This window comes from Cajanus cajan, chromosome 7 (assembly GCF_000230855.2).
Source record: "Cajanus cajan strain Asha chromosome 7, NIPB_CcT2T_4, whole genome shotgun sequence".
In the NCBI taxonomy this organism is placed as follows: Eukaryota; Viridiplantae; Streptophyta; class Magnoliopsida; order Fabales; family Fabaceae; genus Cajanus; species Cajanus cajan.
The window spans coordinates 50473438-50500785 of record NC_138523.1 but is presented as its reverse complement, the minus strand read 5'-3'; the positions used below and the strand labels follow the sequence as shown (position 1 = coordinate 50500785).

Here is a 27348-nt window from a genome sequence, read left to right as displayed (position 1 = left end):
TGGACTTTCCACTTACACCCACCTCACTATTCTCTCTTTCTTTTTTTTTTGTGAAAAATAAAAGGCCACACGATTAGGAATATTCTTATTCCTATGAAAAAATATATATTTTTGTAATGAAAAAATGATGATAAATTATATATATAAAAAAATTGCTATTCGTGTCACAATTAATAAAAAAAAAGTAACTATCAGTCATTTTAGATAAATATTTAAATATTTTACACCTCATTTTAAAAAATGAAAGTTTGTAACATGATTTTTATCTTATATGCCTTGGAACCTTTTTTTTTTTTTTTTGTTGGGGTCCAGATTGAAACTTGTATGAGGACCTTATCTGGTCTTCCTTCTCTTTCTCCAGATACTAGGCTCATGATATATACACTTTCTTTTTTTTTTTTTATAAGTACACCTCCTTTTTTAAAAAAAAATTATAAAATATTATCATTTTTTTAAAAAAATTTAATTTTACATTTTCAACTTTCAATTTGCTACTTTCTTCTTCTTATTCACACACTTTTTTTTTTCTTCAATTTTCACATGTTACCAAAATAGGTGGGGTGAAGGAAAAATAAGGAAGTGCATATAAAAATTGAAAAAAGGAAGAAAGATGTGTGAAAAAAAAGTACTAAATTAAATGTTGTGGATGTAAAATTAAAAAAATTAAAAAAAAATTAAAAATATTTTAAAATTTTAATTATTTTTTTTAAAAGGAAGTGTACTTATAGAAAAAAGGAGGTGTATATATCATGAACCCACATACTAATGGGTCATTTTCCATTGGGCTGGACGATGGGACGTGTTCAGGCCTATGGCGTGTTCTTCTCGGGGTGCTGCTTTAGTAAAGATAACCTTAACCTTAAAGCTTTCCGGCCCAAAATAAGCACAAGCCCAATTCAAGCTGCTCCTGATGGCAGCAGCAATCATGGAACCTTTCTCTCTGAAAAAAAAAATGCATCCTAACAAATTTAACCTTTTGGGCCCTAATTACTCATGAAGCCCATTTACTCCTCAAGAAAAATCACTCCACGAAAATAAAAATAATAATGGAGGGAGAAATAGTATGGTTGTTTGTGAGTTTATTTGGTTTGGTTTATGAATCTATGATCAAACTTTGTTAGCGTTTTTAGCTAAATCAAACAAAGTATGATTAAGAATGTATTGATTTAATTGAGATAATTGGATTAGGTTAAAAAAAATACAGTTATTGTATTTTTTTTCTATAAGCTTTTTATTTTAACGGGTTATTTATAATTTAAATTTAAATTCAATATTACTGTACACTAACTTTTATACTATTTAATAATTTTGAATAGCTATTAAATAAATTTCTAGTATTAATATCATTCAATTAAAATATATTTTATAATTTTGCTTTTATATATTTCGTTAAATTATTTAATTACCTATACTAGACATATCAAAGACATGTAGTAACACTAGATAAAAAGGTCAAAACAAAATTATAATTAGTTTGGTTTGAGTTTATAAAAATAAACTAAATTAACTAATCAAAATAATCTAAAACAATTTCATTGGTTCAGATTATATTATTTTGAATTTATGTAATCAATTTAAACCGCTAAACACATAAAAATAAATAATAAAAAAATAAAGAGTTATGAGAGTGAATCTTTATTTGGTTGTTAGTAACGTAGGATCTTCCCTAAATATGAAGGGCTTGTGGTCCAAAATCCAGTAAGCATTAGAGTGATAGAATCATGCATAGATTTAAGGATATTTATATTTTCAGATACGCATTGGTTTTTACATGATACATTTATTTAAAAAGTTATTGCTAAGATTTTCAACCCTGGATCGAGAGTGTGTATAAGTCAATGCATTAAGGCAGTTTTGCAATAATTGAAGTTCATAATATCTGATGAGTGTGTTAACAATTAAATTTCTATCACTCAAGTAATTGCTTAGATACAGTCAACTCCATAGACAGATGACAACCTAACCTAGAGCAATTTCACAATCACACATCCATGTTTTTGACTTTAACTTTCGGGGTACCAACTTTGACTCGATCAATATGGACACCTTGTTCTTTTTCGATATATAATCATTTTTTTAACCAATCCTCGAAACACACATGGAAATAGTTGAAGTTGACAATTGACAATCCCCAATCTCCATGTGGGAAATCTGATATCTTTAGTTGACTTGGGAAGAAACCTCTTGGGATCGGTGATTGATCCTAAAATAAATAACATGGCAGGGTTAGCCAACTATTTTCCAGACCTTATAATAATAATCCCTCATTACATTAACATTCACATGCAAACCTTAGAATCTGAAATTAAAGTATTAAACAAGTGTACATAATCTTTGTCCAACACAAAAACACAGCTTGTGCCGATGTTGGGGGCATGAAATAGTTGAATTGAGCTGTGTTTCTTGACCTTTGTATATCTTTGTTTGCTTAATTATATTATATATAGTAACAAGGTCACATAGAGAGTTGAGTAAGTTCTAATTATGTGAGGGCAAAAAAATTCACATGGCTGGGATCCCAAGAGATCATTTACTCCTTTTCCTGTAACTGCGCCATACTTGGGGATCCAAATGTGGATTACTAAGCTATTCGTTTCGCCATTTCTTAGGCGCAAGAGTAGCTACCATTTCTTTTTCTATATATATATTATCATATGCATTATGCTATTTTTTATAATAACTTTCTTGTTTAAAATAGGGGCAACTTTCCAGTATAATTGCCCAATATGTTAGCTACATTGAAATACAACTATTTGTTACTTAAATTATCTTTTATGGCTTCATCATTTACAATATGTTAAAAAATAGTTAAATTTTATGATGTAAAAGTATGACTACAGTGAATTTAAATTTCGTTAAGTAAAGACCGACACTACAATATCACCTAAAATTCCCCAAGCTAACTTTTAAGTCTTTGTATATTGAGTTAATGTTTTCTTTTAAAAAAGTTGTAATCAACTGATGTCTACACAATATTGTATGCACTTTTTGATCAACTTAATCACCTTGTTAATTTATTTAAAGAGAGGTTATATGTAAATAAACCCAAAAATCTTACAATTTGCCATATATCCTACTCGTGAATAAGATCAACAAGCCCATATAAATATTATTTTTTAATCGGGGTCATAATTTTTGTATGAAATATTTATAGATATTTTTTATAGTTTTATCTTAATCTTAAGTAATTTTTTTTACACCTTTATCTCAATTAATTATTAACTTTTGTAGAATTCGAATGTATATAAATAAGATTTCGGAAATACGAGATTTGTGTAATACATTTGATATAAGCATTTATTTAGTAGTTAATATAGTATTGCTTTCAAAATGTCAAACCATAAGTCATTTATAAATATTAAACTACCAATTATTGGAGGGCATTCAATTATAAAGCATGTCCTACCTTTACCATTAGACAACTTCCTTTCCATCTAAACTGTTCACTTTCAAAGGAGGAAAAAAAAAAGGTCCACGTGCATATTTTTTCTTCAAATTAATGTCTTTTGTTTGATGTTGTACCATACTACCATTTACCATTTTCTTCTCTTGTAGACTTTTTAGGTAAACTATATATTTAACTCTTGAACACTCAAGACTTATACATATTTTTTCATATTAGTATAATATTTAGCTACATTTGTTCAATTCTAGATATTTATATTATTGTTAGTTAACATCAAAGTCATTTAATTGAATTATTAACTTTGATACTATTCTTGAACACCTAGAATTCACACATATGTTAACATGATATTGCTTATTTTATATTTAAATTCTCATAATTTTATTTTTTTTATCTTTAAAAATTCTTGTATCAATGAAGACTATATATATTTTATAAATCTTTATTTTTCATCATAATTTATTTATACCCAAACACTATCTAATATACAGAGAAATCCTATTGCACATATAGCAATTATATGAAAGCTAACTTGAGTTCACATTTGCTGAATATAGACTGAATTTAATTAATATTAACGAATTCCTCCTATTTCCTTTCACATTGAACGATTTTGCAAGATAATCAAAGACCGATTTTTCCATCACAACCACCATTGTATGAATTATTTAATGGCAGGTGACACCCATATGTTGAGAGAAGGGGATATATGTACATACTATGAAGAAGAAATCAAATTACAAATTTACAACACACTTAATAATAAATACGCATGGTCACCGCAAGTTAACGTTGACAATCATGGATGGCAGTAGTTGGGTTGCCAATTTTGGTGATTAAAGTTGCTTTCTTCAAAAGCTTGCATTGTTAGATCTGTGATGATATTTATATAAATCAGGAAATATGTTGTATCATTTTACATTTTTTTATATTCTTATTTACTAGTTACTACTACTATCTTTTCATTAATATATAAAAATCTTTTAAATGAAAAATTAATGTGTTTAATATTGTAAAAATATAAAACAACATTTAATATTTTCTTTATGTAGAGTTATTTTGTGAATTCCCAGCCCATCACAGTGAACCTTATCTTATACTAACCTAAGGTTGGGAAGTTAGATGCTGGTTGCTTCACATGGTAACAGTAGAAGGGTTCACTGTTGCATCACCGCTAGGATATTTATAGAAAAAGACGAACAAAATAATTAGTATCGATGCCAATAGTTTTGCCATGTTAAAATGGTGACAAGAAAAGCCATACATACATAGATAGTTTTTGAGCGGAAGCAATAGTGAATATTCGTATATAATAGCACATATAACTAATAAAGTTTAACACAGAAGGTAAATAGCTGGATTTTTAAACTTCTTATATTGCATTGTGAGATTAATCTATCATGAAATTCACTTTTGATTAGTTAAATTAATTTTTATTCATAAAAGAAAATTATTATAGATTAAACTCCTTCGTTGATTCAAGTAAAGCTTGATTTTATTTTCATAAATAATAATTTGGATACGATTTATACCGTATGGGACTGAAGCCAACCCGACCGATCCCACCGAACACCCGAACCCAATCCAAACCGAAACCACTACCCGAACACACCGACCACTTACCAAACAAAAGGGGTCGGTCTAGTCGGCCGAGCCCTGGGACTCCACCAGTATGATTACGAAAGGATTAATTAAAGGAATAAGTCGGATTAGTCCCCTAATTTTCCGGGGCCCAGCTCCTAATCACGGCCCAATAAGAAACACTATAAATAGACCACCTTCGAGGTACGTAACTAACTTTCAACTACCGCATTTAATAAGCCGAGCACTTACTTGAGCGTTGGAGTGTCTTTGCAGGCACCCCCCTCATTTCGAACTACTCGGAGAAGGACGAGAAGACCTAGACCCCGGACCCGACCCGCTACAACAAAGATAATTGGAGTGTGTATCCTAACACATCAACACGATTTTTATAGATTAAAAAAAACATAATTGAGAAGAATCATCTGTCAAATTCTGTAATAGAGGTTAATTTATCTATATATTTGGTACCTTTATTATGAAAATTTTCGAACTAAATTAAATTAAACTCTTGTGCTTTTTGACTTTTTCATATGTATTTAGCGTTTATTTTATACATTCACTTGTTTACCTTGTTAAGATCTAATTAACTGAATAAATTTGGCCATAAGAGACAACTGTCTTTCTAATTTAATTATTCGTAACATGATTGAAGTTGGCATATTTGGCAGTTGTTATTACGTAACATCAGCATTTTATGTTTTTGTATTTTAATTTTTGGGACAAAGGCTTATGGAGAATCTTGGTGAACTAGATACTTTTCCAACTAAGGCACACGGTTTATTGTCCAATTGTGGGGTAAAACGGCCAACGGAGTCTACAACAAGGTGCTCAGTGCAGACCCTGCTACTTGATAAATCTTTAAGCACCAAATTGGCTCATCTTGCCTGCATTGTGATTATCAACTTTAACTCAATATCATATTCACCCAATCTCTGTATGCAATTTTATATTCACAATTCATATATATCCTTGTCCTAATGCTCCAATGTCCTAGAAAGCTTCGTGGGCAGTGTATCCCCCTCATCCTCATATCACCACCAATAAGTGGGCCATACCTAGGTGAATTTCAAACAATATACCACAAAACAAATCAAATTTTTGTTTTATTTAGAACTGCACTTCATCATTAGTTGACTGTCTCCTAAAGTAACTACAAACAGAAAAGTAATTATTTGTATTTGACCACTTCTCCTTCTCATTGTAAAAACTAATCACTATTTCAAGGTAAAAAAAATAATCACTGCTTAGGAAGCAAGTTTATCCTTATTTGAATACATTTTGTGTCACTTTGACAGCAACCTATGCCTAATGTCTCGATCCTCCTAATTAAAAATGTGTCACGTAGTTAAAAATAACACTCTCTTTTAGTTGTTACTTTTCATGTTATTGTTTAATTTAGAAAACAAGAAATAGGAACAGGCGACTTGGTTCACTTTAACTTTAACTAGTCAAATTAAAATGCCGGTATATGTTCTAATATGGACCGTTGCAAGTGTTACGTAGTAAAACTACTTCGTTTGAAAACTCTAATCAATAATGATAAACGAGTCGCAACAGAGAGGAATTAATGATTTTTGGTCAAGAAACTTGAATATTAAATCAAGAACAAAGGCAATCTCTTGGATAACATTCCTTGAAAGAAATTCATGAGTTACATCATCCCATAATTGGAAGAGGGATTCTCCCTCATAAAGCAGGAGAGAAAACTTCAGATAAGTGCAAGTTCACAAAAATATTACCCCTTTAGTTGTTTATCAAAACCATTATTACTCACTTGTAATAGCAAAACGTAATAGTTAATATGTTATAAAATATGTTTCTGAATCAAATGGGGGAATATTTTTGTTAACTTGCACCCAAATACAATGATGCCGAAAGAAAAACAACACCTATACAGCAATGGAAACACTAGAGCTACTGAAATCTGTTAAAAAATAGTTAGCTAGCCGCATGGATGTCTTCAAGAACTCACAGGCTCAGCAACTGAAAATACGTTGATTTGTTATAAAGCCATACACAATGTGTTGACAGTTTCGGTTTCCAGATCAGACTTGTGTTGATCCTTGTACCAGGGAGACCCTCCATCAGAATTATTCTCAATTGGACTACTTTGGTGCAAAGCAGAACCAATGCCATCAGAAGCATTTGATGTCTTTAGTGAATTCCCCTCAGACACACTATTCCCAGCAGTACTAGCCGAGCTAGTGTTAGAACTCTTTTGCTCAGTGTGAATGAGTTTCCCAAATAACAAGATGTGGGGTGCTTTTGTTTCATTGGATTCCTTGTAATTCTGGCCAGGAGTTCCCACAGTCAACAAGCAAGATATGTCAACATTGGCCTTAGTAGCAGGGTTGCTCTTATAGGTTCCACAAGGAGGCCTAATAGGTTGTGCTGCATGATCAAGCCTTGAGAATCCACCTAGAAGCATGTCTGCTTGGAGCTTGTTGAAGGGAAAATCAGATGGAGATAGTCCAAATTGAGCATGCCTGGCTCCCTGTATGCCTGCAGAACTATTATTTTCAATGTTACATAGAGAGTTTGTATAATTGAGAAGATTGCCAGAGAATGATGGCATTGGGAGTTGGTTGATGACTTGAAAATATGGATCTTGTATAAAGCGTTGTTTCTTTCTAGGAGGTGAGTATGCAGAGAGATTGAAGGTTGGCATGTTTGAGACTAGTTCCACCAACCAAGGGTTTACACACTTGACATTTTGAAGTAAATCTGGCTCATCCCACACCACCTGAAACATAACATCACAGATTCTATATTATTATTTTAAGCATACTTCAAGCCAAATAAGTACCAACAAAAAAAGAGAGAAAAATATGCATCAATAATAGTAATGCTAAAAGGTAGTAACTCGAATTCCAAAAGTAAAGTTCAATCAACAGTGCCACTCTGTGAACTGTGAAGGGCAGTGCCCAATTCAAGCAACCATGGTACTTACTAGGAAGAATTGTCAGCATTGAACAGATACGCTTAAAATCATTTGCTACTTTACTGTAGAGCAACAGTTATTACTATTAACTGTTATTTAATATTTATTCAAACGGACCCGGAACATTTAAAAAAAACCTTTTATAAAAACCAAATATACTGTAAATTTAATTGCTACTTAACACAGCTCATATAATTGGCACAAGAAGTCAATATCATCTAATAGGAAAAGGCTCATAAATAAGGAACATAAACAAAAGAGCCTTGCTATATATTCCGAATGATAAGTCGAATCAGCATCCGAATAATTAAAATATTAATATTTTTAAATAAATTTATTATAAAATATTTATTTAATTTAACATTTTATTGTTTAAATCAGTTTTTTATTAATTCGGATCATGTTTGGGAATAACTTTTCGGAGGATGAAGCATTTTTCTAAACAAAAACATTTCATCAGAAAAATCATTTTGATCTGACAAAGTGAAAACTGTGCTCCATCTTTTTTAAGCATTGAACAGTTTTAGAAGGGGGTAAAAAGGAGTTACAAGAAATCCAATGAATAGTTTAACCATTGACGAAGCAACGTCAGTGTTAGTCAAATCAGTACACAGCAGAGAATAAAGTTATAGCCTCTGAGCAAAGACAGGTTGAGGAATGGGATCTAAACATGTTAACATGTTAATGCAATAGTAAAAGGAAAATTCACAATGGTGTTGTTGTACCTGCAGAAGGCGCCAAGGAGAATCAGGCCAACGGATGGGATCTGCAACCTGAACAGAAGAAATGGTTCCCATGAACCAACTGATCCTAGAAGAATCCTCGGTCTCAAAGGGCATTTTGAATCTCATCCCAGAACACCACTGAATTTGCATTGCAGCCTTCACAACAGAAGCCTTAACACAAAACTCTGGGGAGCTAGCCCTTGGATAGTACACAACCTCAAAAGGCCTTCCATTAACAGCACAAGTAACAGCCTCAAGAACAGACTCAGCAGCCACTCTTCCCACCATCTCATCACCACCACCTTTTGCACCACTCAAGAATCCAGAACCCCCACCAAAGAGAGGGTTCCACCCAGAAGAGAACTCAGCCCCTCCACCAATCCCCTTCTTAGCCCTCCTTATCCCAACACAAAGATCCCCATTTTCTGCCCTCAGAAACACAATAGAGTCCCCAGCAACAAGCCTCTTCTGGTTCACAAAATTGCTCCATCCAGTGGTCAAAAGATGCCTCCTGGGTGTCCCTCTATAGATGTGCCTAAACTTCCAGCACTGTCCATGCATATCCTTGGCAATGATGGTCTGAACCGGAGGCTCAGCCGAATAGTCCAACCTTGGAAAGATGGTCTCAGCGCAGTAACGAGGCACAGAAAAGCCTCCACCATTGTTGGCATCAGATTGTGTGAGTGTCTTGGCAAAAGAAGTGGGAGGCTTCTCTTGACCCTCTACTCCACTGTTCCCCAAGAAAGAACAGTCTTCCAAATCCAATTCATGCTCCCTCAAAGGGGTCAACCTCATTTTGACATACACCTCGTCTGTGTCAGGGTCTGCCATGTATTTCATGGCAGAGAGTCTGCAAGGGATGAATGGTGGAATCCGGGTTTGGCCGAAATCTACTTTCCCACGAGCGTGTTCTGCGTGCCCCTGGGGAAAGTAGAAGACTTTGGTGTTGAGAGGTGGCATTTGAACCATGGCACCAGCACAGGCATGCCATAGTTGAGAATCTAAGCACCTTTCTGAGCCCCTCTCCATAACCACAAACATATCCTTGCTTTTCACGAGGTTTGAAGGAAATGAAGTGGCTTTTTTGGTGGAGTTGAAGGAGAAGGCAAAAGGGTTGTTTGGGGAGATGAGAAGAAAAAGGTGGTTAGATTGTGACGGTTGATGAAGGAAGGAGAAGGAGAAGAAGAAGATTGTTTTGAAGAAAAAAGTGAAAGTGTTTTTGATTGGTGGATGAGAAAAAGGAGAGAGAGAGAGAGAGAGAGTATGTGAATAGTGATGTGGAAGAGAAAGGAAAGGAAGAGTGGCGAGTGAGAGAGTTGGGAGGTAGAAGTACATAAAGACACACACTGCTCTCTCTCTCTCTCTCTCACTGTCACACGCGCATGTGGTTCTCTCAGTTGCCGACCATAACACAAACATGAATTGAAAATCGACATTACAGTTTACAACTCACGTACTCATAAAAACATAATAAATAAAAACTTTATATACCTGCCAGTTACCAAATATATATAAAACTTAAATATATTTTTATTTCTCATCTTTTATTTATTTTTTATTTTTGAAAACATAATTTAAATTTGTAATTTTTCCTTTTATATAATTTTTTATATTTGACTTTATTACACTTTTTGAAATAAATAGATTTTGTGCCTATATATATTGTATATTTTTTTTATTCTTATTATATTCAAAATTTAAATATAATTAATTATGATAGCATTCTTAATATATTTTATAAAATAAGGTTAATACATTTTAATTGTAAAAATGGTCTTTTTTTAAAATATATACAATATTAAATTTAAATGTTATACTTAAACTTAAATAAATATTTAAATCTATGTAAAATGAATAAAATTTGATTTTGATCCCTATAACTTTTTTTTATTTTATAAATAATTTTTTATTTTCACCCCTTTAAATTCAATATTACTATATTTTTTTATATAATAACCATCTTAAGGTGTATATATAACACTTATTTTAAGAACTTATAAATAATTAAAGTTTGGAAGTGTCACATGTAGATAAAGTATCATAAACAATCGTGTATACCACATGTTATAGTTACATAACCTTCTAATGAGCTCATAAGTAGTTTAAAAGGATCACATGACAGTAGAGACTAAAATCACAATTTCAAATTTTAGAGGGGATAAAAAAATAAAGAAATTTTGTTTATAAAGGTCAAAATGAAAAAAAAAACTCATTTTACACATGTTAAAAACATGTTTAAGTTTTATATTTAAAACATAATATTTTTATTGTAACCACCCGACAAGTTTTTACACTTAATATAATTCAACTATTATGCAATGGAGGTACCAACTCAAATTATTAACCTAGGATTTTCATGCAACAGTTACATACTCATTTATATAATCTATACATGTATAAGGTAGAAAATAAAATAATTGGAATCAACAAATCTCCTTGTGAGGTTACATATATATCATGTATACATATATATGATCTACAACGACTGCATAATTATACACAAAGTAACTCCTAATTTTCGATTAAGCATATATAGATCGATCATGCTACATCAAAGTAGCATCAAACAAAAGAGTCATCACCAACATAACTCACCATCAACCATCCAAGCAAGCTTGTTAATCTGATTCTACTTTCATGCAAAGTATGATCATTACAATTCCAACCACAAGGAAAATAAGGGATAAGCTTATGAAATGAAATCAACATACATGCATAACATCAATTTACAATAATACAACATAAACAACTTAATCAACATTTAATCCAACTCTACATATCAACTTCAACCTATAAACCACATCACCATACTAACAACTCAACAACTTATAAAACCACAACAATATCATCATAATAGCTTTAAATAACTAATGTATCGTCACGCATATCAACTAAGAAGATCTCATGCAATATAGATGAACAGTTTAAGTAGTTAGATCTTATCGAATCACAATGTCTGACCTATAGCAACTAAGAAAAGCATAAGCAACGTTTGGGCTCAAAGAATGTCACGTTTACAACTTAAATTTGATTTCTCAGGTTTTATTGCTTAAATAATGAATTTTAGTACTACTTTCAGGATAAAATAATTTAGGTATGAGTCTATCATGATATTAGCTTGCAATACTAAGTCTCATATGGAATTAGTTCATTGACCATCCTCTACATACTACGTATTTCCAATACTCAATTAGGGATTAAGCCCCAACCTTATACTTTACTCAATTAATTACTTTATACATGTATGTTTTGACCCTATTCACATAAGGATTCCACATAAAACCTAAAAGAAACAACTTAAAACATCTACCCATTCAGAAGTCAGCTTACTTATCAAAGAATTATCAATTTAGCTCACAAAACACCATAACTTATATCCAAATAATGAGTTATTTAAATTCTAAAACATTTTTGTCTCTCTTATATATTTTATGTATCTTGATAAAGACATGTATCTATATCACAGGTCTAATAGCTTAACAACTTAATAAACTATAACATCATATAACTTCACAACTTAATCGTTTATCAGCTTACAACTTAGTAACATAAACATCATTAAATAGTCTGTCAACTCAAAACATAATGAGTTATCATCACATCATCTTCACCATACAACTCAATCACCATCTTTCACTCATGAAACAACTTAAACATCAAATTAAAATCATGCAACTTGCACTTGGCACCATTGAATCGAGGTGTTTTCTGTTTCATCCACATCCAACGTAAAACTACCCATGTTTACCCTGGTTATGGCAAAGATCCTCCAAGTCTCTCACTTCTGGTGTGGCAAAACCTCACACCAAACCCTATTCAAACAAATGGCCTTTGCCTAATTCACCCTCCACGCTACTCCATTAATTGGTGCCCAACGTTAATCCAAGTGGAGACGATTTTCTCTCCTCACGTCTAGTGCCATTCAAATTCACGTCCAACGTAGTCATATTATTTATGAGACTGAACTAACTTAACTTTGTCTCCATAACCATATAAATAACTTAACTCTTAAAATCCCTTAACTTCAAAATTCTCAAACAACAACACTAACAACAACTTATAACTAGTCATATAATTAAATTAAAAGATTAAAAATATACAATGTTATAATACTTAATTATATAAAAAAATTTGTTTTAAGTGTTCGGCAAATAATTAGGCTTATTGTTAAATACTGTATAAATTTAGCTTTCCTCTTTGTAATATCCAGTTATTGGGAATTGCGGACAAAATTTATGCTGCCACGTAAAGATTTTTACAAAGGGTCATGAATTATGGTTTTGAGATTTTACCATTTTTTGTTAAGATAAGGATAAAATTAAATAATGAGGAGAGATTGAAAGAAAGAGGAGAAGGAGGAATAATAAAAATAAAAGGGAAATAGGATAAAATAAAATATTTTTTTAGATTAATAGAATACTCAAAGATAGATTTCTTCGGTAGTCTTATTCAGTTTTAACATGATCCTGACAAGTAGATGAGCTGTGAATTGTTTTGAATTAGCAAAACCCAAATTGATTTTTTTTTTCTTTTAAACTTGATTAATTTTGTTATGATTTTATTTTCTGTTAGATTAGTTAGTAACCTAATTTTTTTTAGTTATGTTTATGTTTTAGCTAATGTTAACAGAAATCATTAGATATTAATTAAAAATAATAAATATTTTTGCAATATAACTAAATGTATTAACTAAATTATGTTTTTGTTTCTTTATTTATTAATCCGTAATTTTGATATCTTTATTTTGAAATAAAAATATTTAATTTTTTATTTTTAAAAATATAAAATTTTAGTTTCATTCTCAATATGATTTTTTGTTAATTATTAAATTTTAATATTATTTAATAATTTATTATTATTTAAGTAATATGATATTTTAATAACGTGACATAAAAAAATAAAAAAATAATTATTTTTGTTTTTATATATTTTAGTAAATGATTAATATTTAATTTATTAATAAATCTTATTTGTTTATTTTTTATGGTCAAATAAGATATTATTAAATATTATATCATTTAAGTATAAATACATGTTAAAATTTAATGATTACTAGATGTTAATTTGGCATGAAGAACAAAATTCTATATTTTTTAAAATTAAAAGAATAAATATTTTTATTTTAACATAAAATAACCAAAATTATAAATTAATAAAAAAATATAAAACCATAAATATAATTTAGTCAAATGTATCAATAACATTAAATATTACTTTTTTTTATTTATCACGTAACTCATATCTTTATGCACCAATTAACAATCTAAAATGCTGCAATAAATAAATCACACATGCTCCTACCACGAAACGAAATCACATGCAAATTAAGGCATAACTTTGAAGTTGCGAATATTGATACAGTGATACTAGCACTTCTATTTAATGCTAACACTAATCAAATCAATGAAACTTTAAATGTACACAGATCATGTAGTAATAAGAAAAGGAAGCTTTTAATGTGAAATAATGAATATTTATGGGGTCAAAAGGGAAGACAGCTTTGCTCACAGTACACAAGAAAACTATTTACTAAATCATTTCAACAAATATCAGAGAACAGAAACATCCAAGAATTTGTGTACTAACCTTTAATATTAGTATTGCAAGTGATTACACTTAATGTCGATTAAAAAAATGAGGTTGATGAGAAAAAGGGAAGTGATAGCTTCGACATATACTAATTAAATTGTAGAACACTTTGTATAACACTAGTAGTATTATTTTTATAGGTTTAATTATTTTTTATCATATCATTTATTATATTATTAATAATAGGTAAAACTAGACACAAAAAATTATTAAAAAGTTGGTGAATAATTTAAATATAAAAGATTAAAGAAAGAAGGTGAAATGTGTAGAGAGATTTGTTTTAATGATGAGTAGTGAAATAAGGGAAAAGGAGAAGTGAAGCATTAACGAGAGAGAGAGAGGTTGATGGTGGCGGAGGCTCTAACTCTAAGGTGAGGTCCTAAGTCCTACCCTAAACCTAAACCCATAAGATGACGAATTAATTAACTCTCAGAAATAGAATAGTCAACAACGCTGCTAGGTTGTTGCTCATACATGGATAACTTGTACATATACTTTTTCAGTTCTTTCTTTTAAGAAAAAAAATATATATATTTTACATAAAAGTTACTTATTTATATTAAATTTTATTATTTTTATAAAAATAAATAAATTGTATTTATAATAAATGTTTTAAAAAATAGTACAATTGAAAATTCATACATAAAAGATGTTTTTTTTAAAATATTAAATGATATAAAATTAATTAAATTTATTTATATTTATGAAAAAAAAATAATTTTTTTCTTATAATAAAAAACTGAAGAAGTACTATTTTATTTAGTACTACTAACAGGACAATATCAAATCCTAACGATGTACTCAGGGATAAGATGAAAATCGGATTAAACAAGTATCAAATCAAATGTATTTTTTATTTTCATGTTTCTAAAATTCATCTTTTAAAATTATTTTTGTTACTATTTATATTATATGATCATATGTATTTAGATATATGTAATGCCACTACTAAATGATGAATGAAATTAATTTTAAAATTTAAAATTTAGGAATATCAAAACTAACAAAAAATAATAATATAGAGGACTAAAATTAAATTGAAAAAAAAACTATAAGAATTAAAATATATTTTTAAGCCATGATCCATATTTACTTTAAGTCGTATACATTTATACATATTGATATAAAATAAAAATAAATTTCCAAACATATAAAATAACTGATATTAAAAACTTAAGAAAAATTGTTGCTCATGATCGTGGTCTAATTTGACAAATCCAGATCAGCCAGGTATCTGAAACAATATTAGAACACTAATAAAATTAAATTAACAAAAATATCTTACTAATAAGTGTGTTAAAGACACTTATTAAGAAAAATTAATAAATATATTTTAGGTTAATTTTTTTTTATCTATAGTTTCACTTACTTTATCTTTATATATTTATAATTTAAAATGAACTTTTTTAGTTCTTATATTTATTTTTTTCAATTTTTTTAAGTTTTTATAATTTAATATAAGTCTTTTTATTCTTTATACTTGCAGTTTTTTATTCTTTTTAATTTTTATTGTTAATTTTTTTTAACGTTATATTTTTTGTATTGACATGATAAATGTTGCATTAATTCAACTTCGTGTCTCTAATATTAAATTTATTTTGTTTGAATTACTTTAAATTAGATTTCTTTATATTTTATACATCTTTTGTACCTCTTATATTATATATATTCATTGTCGAGACACCATTTTTTTATCTTTACAAAATTGAGGGTTTATCACGTCAACATAAAATAAATAAAACTATAGAGATTTAAAAAAATATTTCAACCTATATTTTAATAAATAAAAAACTTCTATCTTTAGGTATCTATTAGAATTTGAGACGAAAAAAAAAAAAAACTTGCACGGACTTTATAAAAAGATCTTAAAGCATGTTTTTGCACTACAACAAAAAATGTTTTTTAACGAAAATTTTATATCAGTGCAATTCACACGATATAGAAAATAACAAGAAAACATAATTGTAAATATGTTAAAAAAAATTATATTGAGTGTTATTTTACACTTGATAGAAAGTTTCAATTATACTACTATTATCACTCTCATTGTAATTATCAATGTCACCACAATAATTATCACTATTATTAAGATAAAGTGTCTATAGTATTACTATGCAACATTACTATTTTCATCACCACTTTCATTATTTATGTTATTGTAAGATTGTCATTATCACGATCATATGATGATGATAAAAATAATAAAATTAACGATACTAATAATAACAATTTTGATTAAAAATTATAGTAATATTATCATAGAAGAGATATTTATAATTGAATTTAATCTCAACCATTAATTATTTTATTCACAATTTAAGTATATATCATAATAAGACATTTCTTATTATACACCATTTATTATATATATATATATATATAATACTTTTAACGAGAAAAAAATTACATAATTATCTATAAATAGTACTTTTAAATTTTTTTATAAATATATTCCCTCCATTTTTTTCATAGTCGTTTTTTTAGTATTTTGTTTTTTTTTCATTGTCACTTTTATAAAATTAATGATTTATTAATTTTTTTTTTATTTTTACCCTTGATAATTAATAATTGCTTACTAAACAATGTGTCTATTTATTTTCTAATATACTTATTTCTTCTCCAATCACCTAAAAAGTATAATAAAAAAATAAATAATAAATATTTTAAGAAACTAAAATATTAATTATTTTCTTAATTCTTATATATAACCTTAAACGATAATAAAAAAATGGAGAGAGTAAATTACAATGTCATTATTAAGTCAATTTTAATGGTATATTTTAACGTGCGTGTTAGTGTAGTAATTATAAGGTACGGTAAGAGACATTGATATATTGAAAGCGAAAATAGATGGTTCGCATGACACCAGCTAGAGTTGTATGGAAAAGCCAAAATATACGGCGAGTAACTAAGGTGGGCCTGCTTTTGAAATTGAAGACTACGATGCTGTTTTCTTCACCAATCACCATGTATATAAATTAAACCACAATACAAACGACAATTAATGTTTCGCTACTGCTGCAATTTATTTAACATATCACGGAAAACACTATGCTTTGTTTTCTAAATGTGTGATGCTTTGTTTTTCAAATGTTATTTCTATTTACATATACAAAGGGAAAGGAGAAGAATGAAAGAGATAGGATAAGTATTACGAGACATAATTAATCATGATAAATTTAAATATGTTTTTCTATGAGATAAATTTATTTATTTAAAATTAATTTTTTAGTCTTATAACTTTTAAAAAAATATTTTAATCCCTCTATTTAAATTGTTAAATAAAACTTATTTATGATTGAATTTGTCACATAAAACACGTATTAGTGTCCTTATAAATAAAAATATTACATTAAACATAAATGTTATGCAAATTACTTAATATATTTTTTATAAGTGATGTTGTTGATAGTCTTGAGAGACTATAATATATATATATATATATATATATATATATATATATATATATTAAGTTATTGAAATTATAAGATTATTTTTAATTTTGAAAGAAAAAAAATTAATTCATCATATTTAAGTCTTAAAGATATTATTGAGAGATGAAGAAAAAAATCTACAAATTATTATATATGAGTAGTATAAACAACTTTATTCATATAAGAAATCAGTGTATATATGAATTTCTTTTTTTGTTAACTATGATTTGATTTGGCAAGACTTATATACATTAACTTATGGGACTGTGTATATAGAGAAAAAAAGAAAGAAAAACAGAAAGAAGAGAGAAGAAAAAAATATTTTGATATTGCAATTAAATTGATATAACTTTGTATGTATGTGCTGATGTGCACGTATATATGTTTGTGTGAATACATGTAGAAAAACCAGTGTGTAAGTGATCGATAAACAAATTTCATTTAAATATATATATATATATATATATATATATATATATATATATATATATATATATATATATATATATATATATATAAAAGAAGGAACCCGCCAGATCATATACAAATATTTCACCAGATAAATAAAAAGATACAAACCAGATAAGTTATAGGAATTGACTACTTTCAAATCCAAAAAATAATATTAGTAGCCACGTTCAAGATCTAACTTTTATCGAATTCAAAATACTATTATAAGTAAAAAATAACACCCTTACTAGAGTACAGTATTAGTTGTTTCATATATTATGTGAACTCTTAATGATAGCAAGAAACAAAAAATAAATTAACAAAAAAAAGAAGAAGTATTATAATATTGCAAATGGGTAAAAATTTATGTGTGATCATGTGTATGTATGTTTTCATTAGCACGTGTAGCAAAGTTAATGCTCATTTCTATCTGAATATATATAATTAGGGTCTATTATATATATATATATATATGAAAAAAATAGTAATTTATTTTAATATAAAAGAAGGAAAATAATGTTCTCAATTTCTCTTTCTCATATGTTATATGAGAGAAGAGGGTAAATTACTCGGCTATATATATAAGATTTGAAACTTGAAGCTTTCTTAAAATTCATATTGGCTAAGCGATTTATATATATATATTAAACAGCTCTTTTGATCACATCCAATTTATATGGGAAAAAATGACAGACAATTTTCTTTCCATTATTTGGTACATGACCTCAATCAAGAACTAATTATAATATCTGTCCTACAATTTAATCAAATAAATTAGAATGAGACCACTAGTTAATTTAATGGCATTTGATTGGCCTGAAAATCTATTTTTTTTCCGTTTTTATGTTCACGTGCATATTAAATTGTAACAACTGGGAGAAGATGCAGCAAAAAGCAACCTGAAATTGAAAGCTGAACATGAAAAGATCAATAAAAGTTGTGGTAACGAAATAGATACCATACCAACTCCATAAACAACAACACACTTTAGTTGTCGACCAACACCAATGAAACTTGTGGTCCTCAAATACACAACAACTTCATATACAATACACTAGTCATCCTAGATACTTAAATTATATTATTATATATACTTGTTTTCTTTGAGAGATTAATATACGATGTAATTTAGTTTATTTTAAGGAGAAAAAAAAACTATTTACCGAAGATATAAATTATATATAAAATAATTTTCCACATTTATTCAATCATAAACTATTAGTATAGTGAACTTGTTGATTTTTAAAATAATTATCTTAAAAATCATAATAATCATGAATTTTAATTGGTTGATAGCATAACTTTTTTTAAAAATATAATGTTAAACAACTTTGTAAATGATGGCAAATAATGGTAAACAAAATTTAAGAATATTTTTTTCTTCAACTTTTAAGGTCACCGATAATTAATTGTAAATAGTATATTATTGATTTTAGGACTTTAGTAAATGAAATAATGTTTTGAACACTTGTATTAATAGTTGATAATTCTTCTGTGTCTTAAAAAAGGAAAAAGAAATTGATCTTAAAAGATTCTTTTACATTAAAATAAATTATATATTATCCCAGTAATACATATTAATTTCTCAAAGGGAGAACACATAGCTTTTAAGATTAAAGAAAATAATGTAATTTAAATACATTTTAAACATTTTTACCTCATTTTTAACTAAGCTGTAAAGGGGAAAAGAAAAACACTAACGATCCTTCCATGCATTTCTTTGATAGACATAGGGTAGTAATCAATCAATTAATTAATATATTTTCTTTCTTTAATTTAGTTCTTCAATCATTAAAGCAACACTCTAACGACTGAGAATAACATAAATTTTAAATAATTATTATTAATAACGTTCATACATATCTGGTGAGAGACATTTTTATTTAATAAAGAATGATAAATTGTCTTACAATTATATATATATATATATATATATATATATATATATATATATATATATATATATATATATATATTAATTCAGGAGAAGGAGGACAGATGATTAATGTTTAAACTATTATGTTTAGTTGACAATGAAAATACCTCAAAAAAAATATTACGCACAGTAATGTATAAAAAATATTATTATCTAGACTTAATATATGTAGATACAATTTAGTTGATGATAAATAATACATAATTTTAGTGTTAATTTTATATAAAATTTAACAAAATTTTGTATGTCACTATAATATATATTCACACTTAAATAATTTTATAATCATTTAGTAGAAGAAAAAAGAGGAAAGAAATAACGGTATAAACTTTCTGTTTTCCTTATTTGATTTAATAGAAAATGGGAATTTGATTGAATAGGAATTGAAATTAAAAGATAAAACATATTTATTAAATAACATTAATATTTTTAAATAATAATGAAATGTAATAAAAAATAAAAAACACAAAATATATTCTGATTATACAAACAAACAAAAAACCTGGTCGGGACAAAAGATCAATTAAAAGAATAATATTAAACTGAACACTATTTCATCTCACTTAAAATAAAATAAATAAAAATTGTAATACAAATTAATTTAAGCATATTTTGTCTTTTTAATTAATGCAAGTTTAAACACTCTCCTTTTCTTTCTAATCTGGAATAAAACAAAATTTAACATGGAGTACATTGAAATTTTGTTTCCTTTCTTATTTACATGAAAACCAAATAAAGGAAAACACATTTCTATCATTCTTCCCCTTCTTTTTCTTTCTATTCTTTCTACTTCCCTTCCAACCAAATATAGTATTAATAGTATGTGATCACTTACAAATGTCATGTTATATATTTTTCAAAAAAAATAAAAATAAAGAAGAAACTCATTAGAATATCTAGCTAGGAGAAATACATTTTTTTTATTTGACAATAATAAAAATAAATTTAGATCATACAATTATACATAAATAGTCAAAATCTAGTTTTAATTGACAACGATATATGACATTTTAAAAAACTCACGTCTTGTTTTAATGTTGATCATTTATTGTAAAATTTAATGGATAGCATGTATTCCTTTCACTTTATTATAAATAATAAGGTTTATTTATTTGATAAACTTCATTGTAAATATCTCTAGAAACTTAAAAAAAAAAAAAAAAAAAAAGATTCTCAACAAATTAAAATTAATTTATACAAATTATTTTGTAGAAAATATATCCAATCAATTTCTTTAAAAATTAATTTTTAACTTATAAAAATTTTATTTATTTATTTATTTTTATTTAATTTTATTTTTCCACAATGATATACATATATAAGTTTAATGTTCATATATTATCTGTATAAAAAATTTAATATTGTCAATTAATTATAAATTACTGTTTACTTAACTTTTAAGATAATTATTATAAAAGTTAATAAACTTGTGATTTTTAATAATTTGTCATTGAATCATATTATTAGTTCATTATCTTTTTTCTCTCTCTCCTTCCTTAATATATATATATATATATATATATATATATATATATATATATATATATATATATATATATATCCTATATAAATTGATAGTTGGAAAATAATTCCTTAACAAAGTTTTCTCCATAATATGATTAGAAAAGTGACATCTATCAAACATAATTATCTATTAATTATGTTAGATGTTGTTAATCTTCTTTATATTGAAACCTTGTCATTTCAATCTATTAATTGAGTTAGCCCACACACACACATATATATATATATATATATATATATATATATATATATATATATATATAAAAGTTAGATCATATATAAATAAATAAAAAGCTTTTAAAATAAAGTTAGCCGACAAAGAAATAGTGCATGCATTTTTATTTATAGCAACAATATAATTGTCTAAATCTTGTCATTCACATTAAATAATGTCACTATTGTAGGTGAGCTGCACAATTTCTTAAGTCTTTTCAGTGTCTTCATTAAAAATTGATGAGGGCCACACTATGCTATATATATATATATATATATATATATATATATATATCCTTGAGAACATGATCTTGTTGAGGTTTTTATCTAATATCCAAATAGTTCTTGGTACTGGTAGGTAATAATCTATTCCGTTTATAAAACGTTAGCCTGGGGCTCTCGACTCTTAATTAATGATGATTCTTTTAATAATTTTTTTTAAGAGAATCCTAAAAAAGTTTAAATCTTAGTGTTTAACCACGAAGATTGTATTTTGCAAAAGGGCAAAAATAATTTCACAATATTATTCCATAAAATATCGATGGTTTTAGATGGTTTAGGTTTTGGGGTAGATCCCTAATTAATTTGTATTTCTTGATATGATAAATATTCGATCGGAGGCTTACCTAATTAAGTAATTTACCTTATATTCATTCAAAGACAAAAAATTAATTGTAAAGTCGTAGTGTCTTACAGTGATTACTTTTAGGAACTAGTTGTGGATTATAAACTTGTAAAATTACTAGCATTTGGTTGCTTTGCTTTTCCTTAGACAATAATGCTGCCGTTGTAGGTTGAAACAAAAAGATCTAGTAGCGTGAAACAAAAATAGAAAGCTAAAAAGCATGTTTCTACTTGTAAAACACGTCTTGGTGAAGATAGTGACATTCCTAAACTATTAAGGTGTATTAACTAGATTATAGGATAAGGTTGTTAATAAAAAAAAAAAAAATCATTGCCTATTTGAAAATTGAGTAACGATGATAAATGTCAGTAATTTCATTCCTTTTTATAAGAAACAAATTATATCACTATAGTTTGTAATATATTTCTTAAAAGCAATTCAAACTATATATTTTATATTTAAACTAATTTGAATGAGAAACATATATTTTTTAAACGAAATAAGAGGAGTAACTTTTTTAAAAACTTCTAAACACATCATTAAATAACATTTCATTGGCCTCGAATTTTTGGTCTTTTTATATATTCTTTATTTTAAAGTATTTGTCCTTTTTTAATTAATATATTTTAAAAACATATTCTCGTTTAATAAACATGTTTTCAATCAATTGTTTGCTTATTTTTTTTTAAATGAAATAATAAAATTGAGATAATTACTTGTTAAATAAGAATTTCTTAAGTCCAAATTTGTTATACATTATATTTACGGAATTAAATATTTTGTAAAAAGAAAGTATTATAAAAGTATAGTTACTATTTTTGTTAAAAGGTTTTTTCCTACTATCTCTAAAATATATTTTTATTTAATTAAGATTGTATTTTTAATAATATTCCTTATTAATGTCAAATTCCAAAAATGGGTGGTTTAGAAAAGTAAGTTTTAAAAAATAGTATTAAAGCAATTGAATGATATTAACTAGTTTTTTTCAGTTAGCGTAAATTACTTTTATTGTTGTTTATATTTAGAAACAGAGGGGAGTAATCTCTTTGTATTACATTTAGTGGAATTATACTTATATAATTTTTCATATGATCCAAAAAATAATAATAATTAAGAGTGTCTTTCAAATTTAAGTTTCAACTCTAATTTATAACTTACTTCCCTTATTATGAATACAAATCAAAAGAAAAAAAATGTTTATTGGTCATAAATATCAACAAAACTCAACTAAAAATATTTTTTTAATTTTAATATCAAATTTCAATAAATGTAGTTTAAGAAACTAGGTTAGTTTCTATTAAATAAGATGGATATAATTAAATGATAGTATTAACTAACTTTTTTTTAATTACCGTGAATTAGTTTATTATTGTTTATATTCATAACCTGAAGAAGGATTACTGTAGTTATTACCGCCGGTTATCTGCTACACATATAATTCACATGTACAACATGAAAAGATTGACTAAATTAAAGGCATCCTTATTATAGTAGTTTAAAGTGAATCTTAAAACAATTTATAATAATTTTGTTTGAATTTTTTTAGAAAAAAATCACTTATTAATTTCATTTGATAATTTCTTTATTATTATTTTTTGTATCAATAAGGAGTTGTGGATGAACAGTGAAAACATGAAATAGGTTTTGCGGGTAGGGTAATGATTTCTAGCATTGAATATGATCTGATTATATCCTTTCACCATTCTCATTATATGTATGGTGAAGTAACATAGTGCAATACAGTCTCGCATCGAAAGGTTGCAGAGCTGGAATAGTACGTAGTTAAGCAATTAATTGAAGACAACCCTTATAGCTAATAATATGTTTCAAAACAAATTAAAAGCATGCTTTGTCCTCAAACAAACTTTAATTAACTTTCTTTTGGAAGAACTTAGAGGTATACGTATACTATATATTACATCATCTTTATGGTTTTTAATTGTGTTGGCTTCAACGTTACGTTAAATAAGTGTTTACAGCTTTCATATTGCAAATTAAATAAATTTGTAGCTTAACTAGTAATATCTAGTGGAGTGTATGCACTAATAATAATAATAAGTTAAAGCAAAAGAGTGAGGTCCTAAATATTGATTAAGCGAAGATGAAGAAAAGTAGCAATAGTACATGCAGTACGTGCATGTATAGATGTCTGTCTGACATGTCCTGAAAGATTGTTGAGTTGTGAAAAGAAAGAAAGGATAGGGTCATTTCAAAAACCAGTTCACGAAACCCATCATTCAACAAACAACCGACAATTCTCTGTCGTCACATGAATTCATTGTCGGTCTCTAGTAAAATTGCAAATCTTTCTAATTCCATCGCTGTCACACTCCCACTAACGCTCCCTTATCATTTTTTTTAATCTATTTCCTCACTTTTTTTTTTTTATTTCTTACCAATTTCTCTAAGGAAACGAAGCTTTGTGTTGAGAATATATAGAAGTAGGAACATTAATTAGAGGATAGGTTTATGTAGTGTACCCATTCTACGTGTCAGACACTAGCTAGGAGTCACCTACGTAGTGGACACAAACTTGCATACACGTGAATGTAAATTTCGTTCGGAAATGTTTTCACCATAGATTGGACCACGTCAATTTAATTTAATTAAGTTAAAAATTTATTAGTTCAGTCTAATTTTATTGGCCTCGTCGGTACATTGGCCCACTTTTTCTATGCATCTTTATATTCTTAAAAATATGAGAGATAGTTCATACTTAATCTCTCTACAATGATATAGCTAGGATAACCCAATTTTTGATATACTTAAAACCCAAAATGAACAAGTTAACAAGTTTAATGGACGGAACTGAAATTAAAATAATAACAAAATGATTATTAGAAAAATAAATTTCAGCTAGCAGACTGGATTCAATTAAACAAAATAAATTTGATTTTTTTTTATTAAAAAAATAATCAATATTGCTTTAGCAAACTAAATAGACTAACACATTTGACTTTTTTTATTTTCTAGAGTTTAGATGAGTGTTTCTAAAATTAGTTTTGAATTGTATAATTTATCTTGAAGAATTGTGATTTGTGTTTAGATATTTATATTCTAAAAGCAAGTAAAAAGTAAAACTTTGTCTAGGATTTTCTATCCAAAGTGAAAATTACTTATAACATGCTTGGATTTGATTAATGGACATGCAAATGTCCTTTTTTCCAAGTCAATCTCAGTAAAGACGTGGAAGTTATATAAGGTTGCTTTCAATATGATGTGAATAACCATCTCAATAAATTCAGTTAAAACATGTATTTAAACTTATTTCCACCCAAAATCTATATTTATAGATTTAAAATTATTTTTTCAATGTAAAACCAAAGACACGAACATATATTTAAAAATCATGTTAGTTTATTGGCATTTTGACGTGATTCAGCATGAATCCAAACACGCTATCCGACAATTTATTAAAATTTGCATGTTTATTTCTTTTTTTATTTTTAAAATAAACATATTTATTCAAGTGTTAATAGATAATGAGGGGAAAAATTTGAGAAATAGGTGTTAGTACGATAGATGATACGATATGATTAGATGAAAAGATAAATAGAAATAAGAGTATTGATGGTTTTTAAAGAACGAGATATTAAAAAATTATAATTTTTATTATATTATCTATTTTATTTAATATTTTTCACTATTTTTTTAGAAATTATAAATTTTGTTGTATAAAATTTTTGAATGAGTAGAAGTGTCAAAATTGATTCAACTCATGACTCTCTGATTATACTAAGTCAATTTTTTTAATGTTAAATTAAAAAATTTGGACAAATAAAATATAGGCTTCAAAGATATAAAATCTCGTTTCTCCACTTCTCTTTTAAATAACATATAAAATTATTAAAAAAAAAGTGACTTAATATGATCTAATAAGTTAAACTAAATTAAAGAAAATATAATCACTTTTTTTACTTGGTGGACAATCTTTTTTAAGGAAATCTCTTAATACTTATAGCTAAGTTGAGCTAAGTTGAGTTGCTGCAATCGAGTAAATCTGTTTATGATTTAGATTTATACAATAATCTTTTAAGTAAATCTTTGACAGCTTTAATGTCATTGAGGCTATGCTCGATAGTAGAGTTAACTCAAGGAATAATAGGTCAATAAAATCCATATTTTAAAATTATCTAAAAAAATTATTTTATATTAATATTTATATATATTTTTTAAAAGATTTTATAACTTAAAAGTCCTAAAAACATTACTTTTAAAAGTCTATTTGTAAAGGATATAAGAATATAAATATCTTATCCAAGGCTGATCGTTAAAATATTATTATGTTTTATTAAAAAGTATTATTAATTTAAGAAAAACTTCACTGTATGACAAGTATAGTATGAGTAACATTATCCTACTTTAAATTAAAGTGGGAAGCATGGGTTTTTAAATAAGAAATAAAGGAGAATGTGGAGTTCAATGCAATAATGAGCGTGAATGGTTGATTAATGATGCACGTGATTTTACGCCGCCGGAGCCTCCTCCAGTGCCGAACCGTTGGCCGTGGCCGTCGCTCTCGCTTCTCTTCTTTTTCTGATCAATTATTATTATATCCCTCTCTTCAACTTCACCTTAAAGATCCACACATTTATGATTTATGTAAAATATAATCATCATTTCCTTATAGCTACAGCCTACATCAATATATCCAAATATCATTTTGTCCCATCATTTCCTGAAGTAACTCACTACTTGATTAATAATCCTCAGTTGCAACTTGGAATAAATTGCCAATATATTTCCTTTATTTTCAAGTTGTTATATTGAAACTTTTATTTTTAAGGTTGAAACCCGTGGCATGTGAGCTCTTAGCTGAATCATATAATTTTGTAATACAATATATTTTTATTATTCAATCATATATGTGCCTTGTTTACTGTTTACTCGGTCACTAACTTATGCTTGTTTAATTTTACTA

General features: G+C 27.1%; 1 protein-coding gene across 1 annotated transcript; it reads right to left on the bottom strand.

The window, feature by feature from the left end:
• Positions 1-6584: 6584 nt before the first annotated feature.
• LOC109810654 (auxin response factor 18) lies at positions 6585-10020 on the bottom strand. Its single transcript, XM_020374167.3, has 2 exons — positions 8657-10020; positions 6585-7733 (listed from the first exon to the last, which is right to left on the bottom strand). The coding sequence occupies exons 1-2, from the start codon at positions 9989-9991 to the stop codon at positions 6993-6995; spliced, it is 2076 nt and encodes a 691-aa protein (XP_020229756.3). The 5' UTR covers positions 9992-10020; the 3' UTR covers positions 6585-6992.
• Positions 10021-27348: the final 17328 nt, after the last annotated feature.